Here is a 16,344-nt window from a genome sequence, read left to right on the forward strand (position 1 = left end):
GGCTAACAAGCAGAGAAAGCCTCATAGTTTACTTCCTACAATGCAAACTGTAATTCAAGGGTTTATGCTATGAGCAATAATGACCCAAGTTTGCAAATGTGCAGATAGTAAAACCCAAATCAAAATTGCTGCCTGGCCAACAGCAATGGTGAGATGCCTCTGATTGTAAGATACTAAAATGCAGGGGAAACTGTGTGTCTTAGAATCAATAAAGTAGGAAGGTCTCCATTTTGCATCTTCAGTGACTCAGTAAATAATAGTGACTTTTAACAATAGAATAATTTCAAACAGAGAGGGAGGGAGGCAAACCATACGAGATTCTTAAATACAGAGAACCAACTAAGGGTTGATGGGGGGAGGGTGGGGAAGAGGGGAAAACGGGTGGTGGGCATTGAGGAGGGCACTTGTTGGGATGAGCACTGGGTGTCGTATGTAAGTGATGAATCACGGGAATTTACCCCCAAAACCAGGGGCACACTGTACATACTGTATGTTAGCCAATTTGACAATAAATTATATTAAAAAAAAAAAACAATAGAGGGAACACAGCCAGAGAAAGGCTTGGGGAGAAGGCAATGGGTTCATTGAGGGACACTCTGCCCCAAGGATAACAGTGGGACATCTGGTGACAGGCCCTCTGGAGGTAGAGGTAAAGCACTGATGCTCAGGGAAGGGAGACCCTAGGAAGCATCAGAGTTGCTCAGGCTGGAGCCACAGAAGTGGTGACAGTGGTCAGGGAGAATTGTAAGTGGGGGACAAGAATGAAGACACTGCTGTGGCAGGCAGGCAGAGAGGGGGCCACAGAGGGAGAGCGGAACCAGGGAGTGCAGGGCCACAGACACCGGGAGGCATAGGAGCCAAGAAGGAAAATGGAATGTAGTCAATTCCTGCAATGGAAGAGAGGTCAGAAAGGAGAGGGACATTCGAGCTGGAGAGATATTGGATCTTGATTTCCATCCCCCCACCAACAACCAAAAACAAATCTATAAAACCTTCTGGCTCCCCACCAATAATCCTCATTTCAGTGACTGGCACTAACACTTACCCAGCTGTTCAGTTGAAAAACCCAAGCATCATCTTTGATTTCTCTTTGAAAGCCTCACCACCCACATCCTGTTGGCCCTGCCTTCAAAAGACACCCCAATCCAGCTCTCCCCACCCTCTGCTAGCCTTCAGTACCCCTGTCAGGGACTGGGGAGCAGCCCTCTGTCCGGTGCCCCTCGTCCATCCTGCTCCCTCTCTCCTAGCAATCCTCCAATGAGCCACCAGAAAGACTATTTTTAAAAATCAAAAGGGCAGTGAGCCTATAAAGAAACATAAACCCTAGTAATCGGGGTGGGGGAGGAGCAGTCTGACACAATAATGAGCTGTTATTTTTACCCATCAGATCAATGAAAATTAGAAATCCAGATAATGCAAGGTTGCGAGGACATGGGCACGGGCGCCACAGGTGGGGGGCGGAGGGGCACAGCGTGCTCCCGGGCGCCCTGCAGTGCTCGGGCTGCGTCAGGGGACACATGCCCCTGACCACAGTCCTGCCCCCAGGGCACATTCCCAGCAGCTCTCTGCTCCATCAGGGAGCCATGTGCGCATGTGATGCGGGGCGCTGTCGCAGTGGGGAGGGCCCACCCGTGGACGGCTGGTGTGAAGGCACCGGCTGGTGCACACCACAGAACACGGCTGTGGAGCAGTCCCCGAGCTGGTGTGGTCTCCAGATCTGGTGACCAGACCCAGGAACCAAGGAGTGTGATTAACTGGACCCTAACCCTAGCTCTCCAAGACAGGGAATCAGGTTCTGTCACTCTCCTGTTTAACACCATCGAATTATCTCCTCACACTCCTACTAAAAATCCTCCGGTGGCTTCCGGTCACACACCAGCCCGAATCCCAGCTCCTGGCCGTGGCGCGTGGGGCGCTGCTAGGCCTGGCCCTGTCCTGTCCGCCTCATCTCCCGCCCACTGCTCCCCCCTCACCAGGCACCCTGCAGCCCAGCCTTCTTCTTCCTCCATCACGGGGCCTCTGTACCATTTCTTTTGCCTGGGACACTCGCACCCCAGACCCCCAAAGAGCTAGCTCCTGCTGGCCCATCCGTTCTCAACTCAAATGTCACCCTTCAGAAAGATCTCCCCAGACTTGTAATCAAAGTAGCTGCCACCCCATTCTCCGTTACATCTTGGCGTTTTTCCTCTGTATCCTTTATCCATATCTAGAAGAATCATAATAATTTCTTTATTTTCTGCCTACCCAGACTAGGGGTGAGATCCAGGACAGCAGAGGCCTAATTTTTCTTATTCATTGCCCTATTCCTAATAATGAAAAATGATCTGTTCACTATCCTTGGAAGGAATGAACAGTGGTCTTCGAGAGTGGAACTGGGGTGGGTCAGGATGGGGAGGGAGAGCAGCAGGAGAGAGGGAGAACCGGAGGCAGGGAGTGTGGACCCTCCTACAGGCCTGGCTATGCCTATGCACAGAGACAGACAGCAGCCCTGAGGAAAGCAAACAGCTTCAGTCTATCCGACCCCAGGGAAGCTGAGCTATGGGGGCCAGGGCCTTCAGGGCTGGCTGGTTGTCTTATCTGCCCTGGGCTGGCCAGGTAAGCAGCCCCCAGGCCCCCGGCCCTGCATCACCTGGTGTCCTGGTTGGAGTCCTGGGCCAGCCTCACCAAGTTCTGCACCAGCATATCTGTGCTGTCCCTGGTGCCTGAGAGAAGCTTCTCGGCGCCTATCTGCTCCAGGACGGCTGAGAGGTGCTCGGCAGTGCATTTCCGGACTAAGGGGTTTCGGTGGCTGAAAGGAAATAAAATCACAGTCAAGGGCTCACACAGGAATGGAGTGTGGGGTCCCTAGAGTGCCACACATGGACCTACACCTGTGCACCCATGCTTCATGCTGTGATGGGCTCTGAAATCTGTCTCCTACGGGCTACAGGGAATCTTCAAGGAAAGAGCAGCCACGTCCTGACAATAGAACCCAGGATGACAATGGCAACAACACAAGGAAGAAGGAGCACCTGAAGCCACCTGATGCTGTGCCACAGTCCCTGTCAAAGGTGCTGGAGGCTAGCAGAGGGGAGGGGAGAGCTGGACTGGTGTATCTTTTGAAGGCTCACCACCCCTGTGCCTTCCTGAGCCCATGTTTGCCTTCCCCATCTTTTCTTCACCTAGAAAGATCCTACCCAATCAACGTCTCCATCTCTGCCCTCTCCAGCCCCCTAGGCAGAATATCCCCTTGTCCCCTGGGAAGTACAGGTGCACCCCTGTGGCTCTCCCACCAGGCTAGGAGCTCCCAGGGAGCTGGAACCAAGCTTCCTCTCAGTGGAATCCTGTGCCCTGCTGGTGCCCGGCACATGCCCACACGTGGTGGGAGCTTACTGCACATTTGTTGAAATGAATTGAGACAGGAGGGAGGGACAGGGGATCAATGGGTGACTTGGTAACCACAACAGGAGGAACCTGAAATCTTACAAGAGAAGCCCATCAGGGTGCCACTTGTTTCTTTCCCACCTTTTCCAACAGGGCCTGTGTGTCCACAGTTCATTAGGCAGCACTGACCCCTATTTCCCCCAGGGTCCCATCCAGTGTAACACAAAGGGGTCTTCTGGGTTCTCCCTACTCATTATGGTCCAAGGACCAGCTCCATTAGCAACTGAATCAGAATCTGCATTTTAGCAAGATCCCTGGGAATTCAAGTGCACAGCCCTGAGGACACCTGACCCTGGTTCCTGCGACAATGATAGGGTGGTTCAATTTGTAATTAGTGCATGCACTGAGCCAGGTACCCTGCTGAACACCTTCCATCTATTATAGGTTCAACTCCATAAGCCACTGTTACCATCATTTTGCCTGTGAGGAAGCTGTGCTAAGGGAGGAATCCAGAAAAAAGTACAATTAATTTCTCCCAAGTTAATAACAGCCCCAGTGGGCACTCAATAAATGTTCTAGTAAAGGCAGGCACTGTTCTGCTCCTTCATGAATCCATTCATCTACTCCTCACTGTTTTATGAGGAATATACCATTATTATCCCCATTTTACAGATGAGGAAACCAAGGCACAGAGAAGTCAAGTAACAATCTGGGATGTGAACACAGGCGACACGGCTCTGGAGCCCCTTACTCTCTGTACTGGGCTTTGGTGCCATTACCAAAGGCAATGGCTGCTACAACACAGCCTGGGGTCTATCTGAGAAGCCTCCTGCAGGAGCGTTGCAACCGGCTCTGGGGTTGAGAGAAAGGCTTTGGGAAAAGGTTTTGGTTTTGCTTTAGTTTTGGTTCCACAAATGAAAGCAAATCTGGCTGCAGAAAGCCTCCGATGGTAGAAAGCACCTTCCTCTGCCCAGGAAAATGCCAAGAGGTGTGAGCCGAAGTAACATTTTGTGCCTTGCTCTCCTCATAGCCCGGATTTCATCAGAAAGAACGCCCCTCCCCTGGGAGAGGTACAGGCTGCAGGCTGCCTCTCAGCCCTGTCTCCAGGATATTACCACGGACACTGTGATCTCCCCAGAACACAGCAGCTCTCCCCTCCCAGCTGAGGCCCAGAGCTGCCCTGAGCTCACCTCATTATCCCCAGCCTGGCCCAGGAAGGGCGGGAGAGAAGCCCCCCAGGAAGCAGGGTCTTCCTCCCCCAGCTAAATGTGTGAGGCACCTGTACCATCTGCCCGCTCCCCTCCCATCCCCAGGGCTCTCCCCTCGCCTTACCTTCCCAATCCACCCCTCCCACAACGAGCCAGCACGTACTAGATGCCCGCTGAGGTGAGGGCCCCCAGGGAGCGGGCAGGGGTCACATGCTTCACCATGGCCCCCAGGGACCGGTTGGCCGCTCTCTGGATGAACTCGCTGGTATTCCCCATCTTCTGGAGCAGGCAGCGGGTGATCTCCTCGGCCTCCTGGTCCATGTTCTTCTTCAAGGCCCGGAAGAGGTCTCCCAGGGTGCTGATGGCCAGGCGTGACACTTTGGAGCGGAGGTTGGTGACCTAGGGGAAAGATGGGAGAGGGACCCTCCAGGACCGCTGGACTCTGCCAAGGGCTCCAGAACATACGAAGAATAGGGCACAGCACCACCCTCTCCTACCACTTCCACCCTCATTGCAGGCCTAGGCCTTGCCAGGCTAGAAACGAAAACCTTGCAGCAGCTCTGGACAAAACAGCCCTATTTTCTTAAAAAACACTGTTATTGTTATCACCATAATTATTAATTCCACCTGTAATTTTAAATTTGAACATCTGAAATTTGGGCAACACTTAGTCGGCAAAGTACCTTTACAAATAATGCTCAATTTGGTCTTCACAAGCTGCCCCGCCCTCACCACTGGAATAGTCTATTCCCAAGAAGGAGCCCCACTGTTTCTCCAGGCCCGGCCTAGGCCCAGGACCAGTACCAGGGGAGAAAGTCCTTGGGAAATGTTACAACTTCCCTGAAGATGGAGATTTAGCCCAGAACACTCCAACCCTGCTCAGGCATCTGAGTACAGAGAACAACACAGGGCTGTGGCAAATGGGCATACAGGATTCCAATTATTACAATACCCAGCGATGAGAACAAAGGAAACCCCAGGCCCCAGTCTTCCATTCTGAGAAATGGGCGGGTACCTCCCACCTCCATGGCTGAGGGCTAAGAAGTAAGCAGGGAGGGAGCCACGGCCCCTCCGTGGCTACCATGTGACCCTCACTGAACAGGGGCACCAGGGAAGGGGGAGTGGCTGCAGGGTGGGGACAGTGCCCAGCTGTCTAGGTGGCCTCACCTCCCCCGTCACAGCCAAGGACACGTCGTGCAGCCTCCCAGCAAGGACATCTGAATGACAGGCCGCCAGGCGCTGAATGCTCACCAGGCCCTTCTCCTTCATCTGCCTGGGAAGCGAGTGCCAGACCTCGTCACAGGCAGGTAGGGAGGAGCCCTGCAGACCAGGGGCGCCCCTGCCACCACCCCTCCCCTTGCAGTAGGGGGAGAAGGGGTCTCCTCACCAGTCGCTGCTCTCGAGGCACTGGAGGGCATCCATCAGCCCCAGCTCAGGGTTGGAGAAAGGCCTCAGCTCCTTAAAGGCTCTGAGAGCCATCTCCTCCTCCTCTTCTTCCCATTCGGGAGACCCCAAGGTAAGCACCGCAGGGAGTGAGTTGACTGCACTCACAGAAAAGAGAAGGAACAGGGAGCATTTCAGCAGGAGGACCCAGGCCTGGCCGCGTCCCAAGCCCCCCTCGCACGAGGCGTGCTCAGAGAAGGGACTGGTGGGGGCCGAGAGGGCAGGGCCTGTGCTTCACCGCCGGGGGGCCACGGACACCACCCAGCACTCTACCTTTTGTCGGCCTTTTCCGTCCCGGCCCTGCCAACCTGATGGTTCTGAACAAGCTGGCCTGTGATATGCTGTTGATGTCATGTGACAAAGCACACCATGCCAGTGACTCACCCCCAACCCTACCCTATCTGTGGTTGGGTGAGGCTCATACATCTGTCAAGGAGGGAGCCCCTACTCACACTGGTTGTGTTCCAACCTCATCCCCACCCAGGAACCTGTGTTATCAGTCTGTCCTCCTCCCCCCCACTCTCCATCCTCTGCAAACTTGCCCACAGGCAGGGAAGTGGTCCAAAGGAGGAAGCAGGGAGACGAGACAACGCAGCTAACTGGGGCCCGCGTGGTCAAGATGTGGCCACACCGGCAGGGACTGCCGAAAAGCAGGGATGTTGTTTAAAAATCGGGTCATGTTTTCTAGGCTCTCCTTCCTTGGGGACGGGGCCAGAATCACACAATCCTAGTGGAACAGGAAGGCAGTTTAGTCATCTATCTGGTCCAATGCCTGAATCACGGCACTGAGGCCTCAGAGGTTGGGCCCCTTCCCCCACAGTCCCTCCACGGAGCCATGACAAGAGGGTCTGCTCTGAACCCAGAGCTGTCACTGCCACACCTCACTTCCTTGCTACTTCTTCTCAGAGACTTTTCAGAGACTGGATTCTCCTCTCAGCTTTGGTGTTGGATAAGAGCCATTAGCCAAAATCTTAGTCCCTATGGGCCACCATCACCTAAAGTCAACTTAGGGGACTTTGGGTCTCTGGGTCTCAGTCCTGTTGTCTGTAAAATGAATGGAGTGGATTATCTAGATCAATATCTCCTGAGTGTCAACCATTCAATTACCACTTTCACGATTATTTGTCATATCTCTTAATTACCTATAATTTTATTCATATGGCATGTTTCTTCAAGCTGACCCACTTTTTGAATCTTAAATAAGTTTATTCTAAAGGGAGATTTATGTCACTGCTGTAATTGGTAAACAAATATTATTTTGTCATAGAATAGGGTATTTGCAAGAAAAGTAAAAGGATGATATAAACTCCAGCTATCAAATTATAGCCAGTTTCTGATGCCTCCAGCTGGAAGGAAGATCTCTTTGTTTAAAAAGGAGATTCCAAGTCTGCGAGGCATGCTAAAGACCAGCACCGAATTTAGACTTTCTGCTTGACAGAATCAGAGGGATAGAAAGAGAATGGAAAAGAAGGGTGAGTCAATATTATTTCTGGCACCAAAAAGGTGTTCTATTCTACCACCATGGTCCCACCACACCCCCCACTTAAAGAAACTGTGAACCAGGCTGGTTGTTTTCCAATGTTCTTTAGTAGAAAATCTTTCAAACTTGAACTCTCAAGTGGTTATGCAATAAACAAAAAAGTGAGGCAAAATAGGTATTGCTCGGGTAGAATGGGGTCAGAGCCTCCTTTGTCCCTTGGCACCTTCCTGAGCATCCCACAGAACCTTTGGATCCTGAGATCGCAGGCTGTAACCAGCCCTATCCAACACTGACACTTTATGAGGCAAAGTGTAGGAACCCAAGGTCTTTACAGACCGCTCTCTTCCTCTTCCTGATGTTTCCAGCTACTCTCGTGGGTGCTTTCCACGGGATCTGTGGTCCTGGTGCACTGGTGAGCCCTCCAGGACAAGTCATGTGGGCTGGACACACTTGCCCTTCTCCTAGTAATTCAGCTGCAATTCCCTGGGTCTCCAGGCTGGCTCCCACACTATTCCTCTCTCTCTGGCAAGGTGATTGCACCTCAGGCCACCCTCTACTCTAACATGGGTAATGAGGAGAAGCAGAGCAGTCCCGGTCACCTTTGTCGTGCCCCCAGAGCATCCCGAGGCAGCACAGTGAGCGGGACGTGTGCCCCCCAGCCAGTCGGTCTGGCCCCTACCTGAAGCATGGCGGGCAAAGCTGGGCTCCTGCTTGCTGACAGGGATGCTGGGTAATGAGGGCCGGTTGGCCCGCTTCCTGAGGGTGACACCCATGTTTCTGCGTGGGATGCTCAGCCCAGTGGGCACAGACAAGGTTCCACTGCCCCGGAGGGGAAGGAGGCCTGTGGAGGCAAAGAAAGCCCTAGGATGGAGCTGGTCCCGCCTGTCCTCGGCCCTAGTGTCCTCCTCTGGACACGGGCCCATCCGTGGCCCCCTGTCTGGTGTGAGGTTGGGGGACATGGGGAGCTGTGGGTAGTCCCTCTCTTGCCCAGGGGTTGGCCAAGAGGTCTCCCCAGCCTGAGGGAATCTTGCCCTAGGCACCCAGTACCTTCCTTCATCAGGGATCTCCGGGAGCCCAGGCTCTGGGAAGCAAGCTCCCTCTCCCTCTCCGGCTCCTGTGCCCTCTGGAACTCCAACTCCTTCATCTGCCTCAGCCGCATCTTCTCCTGGGCAGACTTGGAGATGGTGACCTGGATCTGGCACAAGGTCAAGGCAAACTCCATTACCCTGAGGACCCAATTGTGTTTTCTGTACCTTCATTTATTCAATCATTGGGAATGTGAGTGGCTTCTGTGTGCCATCACTGTACCGGGAATGAACACAACCACCAAGACCTTGCTCCCTAAAGGCTGCCATGGAGTGGGGAGACAGCAAACAGACCAATCTCGAACATCAGGTGATATGTACTGGAAGGAGAATAAGGGACAGACGGTGATAGGGCTTCCATTTTAAGTAGGAAGACCCAGAGGGACTCCCTGAGGAGGTGAAATTTAAGCAGAGACAGGAATGAGATAAGGGAACAGGGGCCATGCAGACTTCTAGGGGAGAAGTGTGCTAAGTAGAGGGAATAGAGTGCAAAGGCCCCGGGGCTTGAGTGTGCTGGGTGTGGTTGGGGTGAGGGTACTGGCTGGACCACACCAATCAAAGGATGGTAGGACACAGGGTGGAAGGTGGCAGGCGTGTACCAGTCGCCGTGGTCCTTGGTGGGGAGTTGAACTTGTCCTCTGAAGGACACAGCAAACCGCTGAGGTTCTGAGCACAAAAAGTGACATGATCTGACTTCCACTGGGGGGTGAGGGGGCTCCCCTAAGTGTTACTGATTTTTTTTTAACTTTGTATTTAGGAACAACTTAAGACTCACAAGAAGTTGCAAAATAGAACCAAGAGTTTACATGTGGTGGGGTTTGCACTACCACAGCAAGAATGAAGATGACAAAGTGGCCTGATTCTGGACATGTCCCAAAAGTAGGGCCCACCACTTTGGCTGATATATGAGGTGTAGGGTGACAGAGAAAGAGCAGAGGCAAGGATGGGCCCAAGATTTTCAGCCAGTGTAGCTGGAAGGCTGCCATTCACTGAGAGGGGACCCTGGGAGAAGAGGAGATTTGGGGAGGGGGGGTAAAGATTCAACAGTTGAGTTTTGGATAAGGTACGTTTGAAATATAATTAGATATCTAAATGGAAATGCAGAGTATCAGTGAATACACACTTAGTAATATAATTTAACTGCTACTGGAGGTCAGGGGAAAGTCTGGGCCAGACAGAGAAATTTGGGAGTCCTCAGCATATAGATGCCACTTAATGCTTGGCCTGGATCAGGTCACAGGGGTCAATATAAATAGACCAGATGCCAGAGGTCAGGGCTCTAGGGCCTCCAGTGTATAGAGGGCAGGAGGATGAGAAGGAGCCAGCCAAGAAGAACCAGGAAGGAATGAAATCTGATGGAGGCAGAGAATCAAGAAGGAAACCACCCCCTTGCTTCCCCTCCAAGGTGAAGACTTCAAGAAGGACAAGCCATTAAAGCCACTGGTGGGTCAGGTTAGAGGAGGACTGGACTGTGCTGCATGTGGGAGGTGGAGGTCAATGGTGGCCTGGGCATGAGCAGTGTCAGTGGGGCCCAAACCCAACTGCAGTGGACTCAGGAAAGAATGGGTGCAGGCAAGGGAGTAGTCTGGTTTTCCGAAGAATACAGAAATAACAGAGAACTAAGATGCTGATGGGAGTGGTCCCATTTCAAGGAGGATGTTGTTGACGCAAGATCAGGGAGCAATGCTGGGGCTGGGTTGTGGATGGACGAAGCCAGAACAACAGGAGATGGGGACACTGGAAAGCGAGGTGCCCATGGGGATGAAGTTATCATGAGACCCAAGGTCTGACCATGGGTGTGAGTGGCCAAGGGTGGGTCGGTGGTGAGGTCATCTCATGGCCCTGAATCATTTTGCCTTCATTTCATTCCTGGCGCCCTGGCTGGTGTGGGAGAGCTGTGGCACCTGGGCCTTATCATCATCATCATCACGGGATCCTAACATAGCTCATGCACACAGCAGTCCTTTTGTATTTTATATCTCTGTTTCAAAGACTGAGAACGGATCTCCCATAACAGTGACTCTTCAAGTTTTAGTAAATTCATCCAGACCAGGGAAGAGAATCATCTGGACCAAGGTCACCTTAGAAGTGCAAGGTATTTGTCAGCCTGTCAAGCACAGCCTTTGGCTGATCTGCCTCTGAGTCAGCGGCCTCTCAGTTGCTATATTGGGTGTTGGTTCAAATTACTCAACTTGGTTCACCTAAGCCCCTCTGTACTCTCCACATCCTGCTTCCTTCCGAACCATGTATGACCTCCTTCTGCCCTCCCTTCCTCCCCCATCTCACCCCTCAGATCCCCACTGTACTCTGCCTTTCACTTAGCCACTCCCCCCACCCTTCTCTTCCTCTCTCCTGTTTCTCTCCCTTTCTTCGGTCCTGATCCCCAAACCATCTATATGTTCCAGCCTTAAGTACCAGGGTAACTGCCTCAGGGCTCTTCCTTGCCCTCCTCAAGCTGGCCCCACTTTTATGTACTTCAGAAACATGCTTGTGTTCATCCAGTGGTCCACTCTGACCCCAACTTTCTCCTCCCCTCACTTTCCAGATACCTTGGTACTGCTCTCCCTCTGGTCCTCTTCTTTGAGCAAGAGGCGGGCTTCTTTGGCATGGCCGAAGGAGAAGGTTGTCAGCGTAGGAGCAGACTGAGATGAAGGCAGGGCAGCCTTCTCAGGGGCAGCAGACCTGTCTCTGGCAGGTGGAGCCGAAGGTTTTGGCTCTGAGGAGTCAAGAACAAGAGTGCAGCTGAGGACACCCAGCACCTTGAGGCAGTATTCATCCCTTTGGGCTGTCCTGGGGCCCTATGACACTGTGGTTGGTGCAACATTTTACTGCCTAAGACTGCCTCTCTCCATTGTTTTGCCCAGTACTTCCTTGTGGCGAAAGACCCAAGTTAAATTTACTCTACAGAACAGCACTGGCAGGCATAGAATGTTCTCCTCCTTTCATTCATCCATCCACCCATCCATCCACCCATCCATCCATCCATCCATCCACCCATCCATCCATCCAATAGTTACTGTATACCTTATTATAAGACAGGGAAGGGAGGGAGGAAGTGTGGGCAGGAAACAGGGGGCAGGTCTGTTGTCTAAGAAGTTTAAGATATTTCCTGAGAATGCACATCTGTCTTACCTGGGAGGTGTGCACCTCAGGAAGAGAGAAAATAAAATGAGCGCCCTCATCACAAAACATGAAGAGACCAGAGAACCAACAATACTAGTCCAGTCCTCTCATTTTACAGACAGAAAAGCTGAGACCCAGCAACCTTCAGATGCTCTTGTGATTGATACAATACAAACTGATTTCCAAATGACATCAAATCACTAGTATCTCTTTGTTAATCTAGATTTTCCTAATCAATGAATTTCAAAAGTATGTTGTCTTGTGATGGAGGCAAGACAGGGGTGGATTAGTTTTCTTTTAATGAAAGAAATGTTAACTGGGTTCTCCTGTTCACAAAGGTTGGAGCTCACTGTCCTTGGGTGAACCTGCAAATAAGGGGACCACTATCTGGGGCCACCTGAGGCTGGAAGGGGTGTCTTGAATCTGGGACCTCCAGGAGGGCTCCCAGGTTACCCTGGACCTCTGCCCAGCCCATGCCTTCTACAAAGGATCCCTCTGCTTGCGTCCCAGGAGAAGGATCAAGGGCCAAGATGGAGGAGGGATGAAGCCTCCATTTGCCCAAAAGTAAAGGGCAGGGCAGAGGACACAGATGTCCAGGTACCAGCTAACTAGGGCAAGGACTGCAGGAATGCCACAAGATTTGGGAAGCCCTCAGCTTCAGACAATACCATGTGAGCTCCTTCTACATGGTAGACGTGTTACACATATTGGGCAATGTTATCCCCAGCTGACAACTGGAGGGTCAGAGGGCCCTTTAAGGACTTTACTACTTGGCATCCCCTCTCCTCACCTCCACCTCCAAGAGAGGCCCAGAAAGCCTTGTCTGAGCAGCCTGGACCCTGCCGCCAAGCCCCCGGGGACCTAGTTCTCAAGCAGCAAGCTTGTGATGCAGACAAAGGAGTGGTTACAAACTGGGGTCTCCTGGCCCAACCCCCTGACAGCACCCTCAGGGGTAGCTGTTGAGGGACACCGTGGGTGCCAGTGGCTGTCACACCAGACTGCCCAAGGTCACCCCACTGCAGCCCAGCCAGAGAACAGCAGGGGAAAGAGCCACCACAGAAGTTTCTATGCCAGGACCGCCTCTCGGGCTCAGCTCGAGTCCTGACCCTGGGGTTCCTTGGGCAACAGCCTCCCCCTCGCCAGCGGACCCATCTGCTAAGCTATACAGAGTGGCCTGCCAGAAAGCTGGACCAGGAGTCTTCCCCCTCCTGCCAGTCAGCACAGCAGTGGCCTCCAGCCCTCATCCCCGGGCTTGGGGATCCCCACCCCCAACCTGCCCAGGGCTCATCCTCCCTCCTCTCCACAGAGTGAGGTCACCAGGCTGGAGAGCTTCCTGCTCCCTCTTCTGAAGCCTCTCTGCGCCTTGGCCTCTCACTGGCCACCTAGTTGGCCGTATTCCCCTGATGCTGAAACCTTCTGGGGCCAGCTGACTAAGGGGTTCACGGGATGTGGTTTAATTTCTCACTCGGTCTGGTGAGGAGTATTCTCCTCCACTTGCTCAAAACCATGCAGAGGCAGCCCCTCATGTCAGAAGCTCCGTCTTTGGAGCCATGTGGACCCACTTGCAGATATGCCGGGACTGAGACCTCTGTGCCGAGACTGAGGACAAAACCCAGCTTGCAGAGTCTCAGAGCATGCACTCCTCTGTCACACAGGGTCTACACCTTCCCTCTCAGCTGGCTCACGAGCTGGTGTGGGTCCACATGCCGGGCATAGCACAGGGCCACTGGTCCCCAAAGCGGCACCGCTGGTGACTTCAGCTTCTCCATCCGTGAAATGAGGGGTTCGGGTCCGAGCATGCTCAGGCCTACTCAAACCTCAGTTCTGCCCCCACACCCAGTCCAGGAGGCAGGGAGTTGAATAGATAGCAAGTGGGAGTGCGCAGGGGGGTACATACCCAGAGATTTAGGGGTCTTCTCCCGAGGCCCACTCTCCCGAACCAATCTTAAAAGAACGGGGAAGAAAAAACACTATGAGAGATGGCAAGAAGGAGCCCCTGCTGTGAGGGGTCTGGTAGCCCCGGGATGGGGCAGTGGGCGGGACGGGGCACACAGTGGAGGGGCTGTGGGCGGCTCTGTAAAGAGGCTCTTGGCTAGGAGTTCAAAGCTGCAGGAGACGTAACTCCATCTGCAAAGTCAAGGGCAGGCTGACCGGGAGACCACATCAGGCCAGGCTGGGGCCAGACACCTCAGACCACTGCCTCTGCCCTGCCAGGCACCCACGGCTTCTCCCTGCACTGCCCGTAGCAGCCTCTGCCTCAGTGTGCACTGCCCTCTGTGGTCGTCAAAGTAGCCTTTCTAACTCAGATCTCATGGCACTTCCACACCGAAAGGCCTTCAGCAGCACCTCATTCTCCAGGCTAAAGCTCACCGTCCTCACTTGCGCACACGGGGCCCTGCCACCCTGCTAACCTCACCCGCCCGTGTCATACAAACACCGGTGCTGCCGTGCAAACCCCTGACAGTTCCGTGAACATCTCCATCTCTCCCTCTTCATCTCCCAAACTCTCCTTCAGCCCTCAAAGCTCAGCTCAGGCCTCACCTCCTCCAAGAAGGCTTCCTAGCCTAATCGAGATCAATTTCCACTGGGCTCCCCAGAACCAAGGGCAGCCTTCTACCTTAGTTCTTACCTCACTAGACCTCGATTCAGTAGGTTACTAGTAAATCTCTCTCGTGAGCTCCTAGAGCACAGAGACTGTCTTGTTTGGCTTTGTTCCCACAGCACATGGCACATAGTAGGTGTTTACTAGCTCTTAGCTAAGTAAACGAATGCATGGATGGATGGATGGATGGATGGATGGATGGATGAAAAAGCAAATGAATGAAAGAAATGGTAATGGAAGCTCCTTCCCACCTATTTGCTAGCCTCACAGGGTTAATGGAGAAAAATCCATGCCATAACTGGACAGCAAATGAGCAGATATTTATCGTGTGTGTGTATAATCCATGCCAGGGACCAAGCTTGGCACCATGGAAGCTGCAGAGGTTTCTGGATATGGCCTCTGCCCTGTAGTGCTCCAAGTTAAAGAATAGGTACGAGGTTTAAATAAGGGTTGAACAAATCAGTGGAGGGGATGTGGTCAGGCAGTCCGTGGGCTGGTTGCTGTGTGGACAGCGCAGAGGACGCCCTTCCCCCATCGCCTCCTGGAGGAGGGCAGGGAAGACTAGCACAAGGAGAGGCATGGAACCGGGGATTAAAGGACAGCAGGCTCTGAAAGCAGAGTGAAAGGCTGGTGTTAGGGTTGGGGAGGCGCCGCCAGGGGCTCTGGAGGGTCTGGGGGTGGGAAGGTTCCTGCAGAGCAGCACAGGGGGCCTGCTTGAATGTCAGACCAAGGAGAGTCGACTTTAGGCTGCTGGCACAGGAAGTCAAAAAATGTGGATCGTGTGGAAGAAAGGTACAGAGGGCGGTGGATGAGAATCGATTAGGATGCAGAGCCCAGGGGGGCCAGGAGCCAGGCTAAGAGCTGTCAGGGAGCTCAAGAGGGAGCCAGTGAGTGAAAACTGAGAAGAAAGGCAAAAGCAAGAGAAGGCCTGCACCTCAGTGGACATCAGGAGGTCATGGGAGGGAGGCAGTTTGGGGAAACATGAGGTGCCCCATCCGTGTGGTCGGGACGGGGGCACAGCCTCCCTCTCTCTGACATGACAAAACTGGAGTTGCCCAACAGGAGGATGGAAATCCAGAGCTCGACTCGAGGGAGACCTCAAGGCCGAGCAGGGCATGAGGAAGACACCCATCCCTGGAAGCTGCCGGCACAGACAGGACTCCTCCAGGGGAGAACGAGGAGATGGGTACAAAGAGCTGGGAACAAGCTTCAGGAATGGCCATGTTTAAGAGACAGACAAAGGAGAGCACAGGGGAGACTGCCTGGAAGGTCTTGTCACAGAAGGTCAAGAAGCGGTTTCAAAGTCAGGAAGGCAAGGAAGGAGAAAACTCCAAGGACATCAACGCCCCACATGATGTGAAGTCAAGAGCAATGAGATGGGAGTAAAGGTCACTGGTCTGGGGCTAGAAAGTCCTTCCAGCCACCAGGAACGGCTTTGAGGGAAGGAAGGAGTAGATGTTTGAGCAGAAAGGAGGAGGGGCCTAATGTGAGGAAGTAGAGGTTGATGGAGCTCCAATCCAGGAGCAGGCCCACACTCCTCCAGGGTTGAGAAGGAGGCAGACATGTATACAGACAGAAGGGAAGGCAGCATGGGAGATGGAGAGGTGAGGAGGCATGAGAGAAATGGGAAAATTCAGTACAGCATGCCCCAAAGCTATGCAGGAAATGAGACCTTCCTCCCTCTCACTCTTGTCTCTCTGTCTCTGCCACTGTCTCTGTCTCTCTCACACGTGTGCACATGCGCACAGCGCATGCACACACACACACACACACACACACACACACACACACACACACACTTGCTCTGACATTAGTCTGACCTGCCCATGGAGATGTTCTAGGCCATCTGAAGAGATCCGTCTGTCCCACTTATGAGCCATAAATGTGGACTCATTAACAACACAGCAACCCTCTACCCCATCAGTTCCCAAACATTTTCGAGTCTGAAGACCCCTTGTAAAATCTAAAATTTTGTGGACCTCTCCCTCCTGCTTCCATACACACACACATGATAAAGCTTGTAATTTTAGCATCCGTTAA

General features: G+C 53.0%; 1 protein-coding gene across 3 annotated transcripts in view; it reads right to left on the reverse strand.

Annotated features, from left to right (window-relative positions):
- The window catches only part of TOGARAM2 (TOG array regulator of axonemal microtubules 2), a 51,131-nt gene that overhangs the window by 17,039 nt on the left and 17,748 nt on the right, over nt 1–16,344 (reverse strand). For all 3 annotated transcript variants that reach the window (XR_002079726.2, XM_019448497.2, XM_019448507.2), the window contains exons 8-15: nt 13,600–13,646; nt 11,129–11,295; nt 8,542–8,689; nt 8,174–8,335; nt 5,959–6,112; nt 5,739–5,844; nt 4,735–4,970; nt 2,630–2,788 (exon numbers count right to left, since the gene is read on the reverse strand). Coding sequence is in view for 2 of the 3 variants with exons in the window: in XM_019448497.2 (XP_019304042.2) it covers nt 2,630–2,788; nt 4,735–4,970; nt 5,739–5,844; nt 5,959–6,112; nt 8,174–8,335; nt 8,542–8,689; nt 11,129–11,295; nt 13,600–13,646 (1,179 nt within the window). In the remaining variant the exon portion in view is untranslated. The remainder of the gene's footprint in view (nt 1–2,629; nt 2,789–4,734; nt 4,971–5,738; nt 5,845–5,958; nt 6,113–8,173; nt 8,336–8,541; nt 8,690–11,128; nt 11,296–13,599; nt 13,647–16,344) is intronic.

The sequence above is a fragment of the Panthera pardus genome, unplaced genomic scaffold, assembly GCF_024362965.1.
Source record: "Panthera pardus isolate Hobbes unplaced genomic scaffold, ASM2436296v1 HiC_scaffold_26, whole genome shotgun sequence".
NCBI lineage: Eukaryota > Metazoa > Chordata > Mammalia > Carnivora > Felidae > Panthera > Panthera pardus.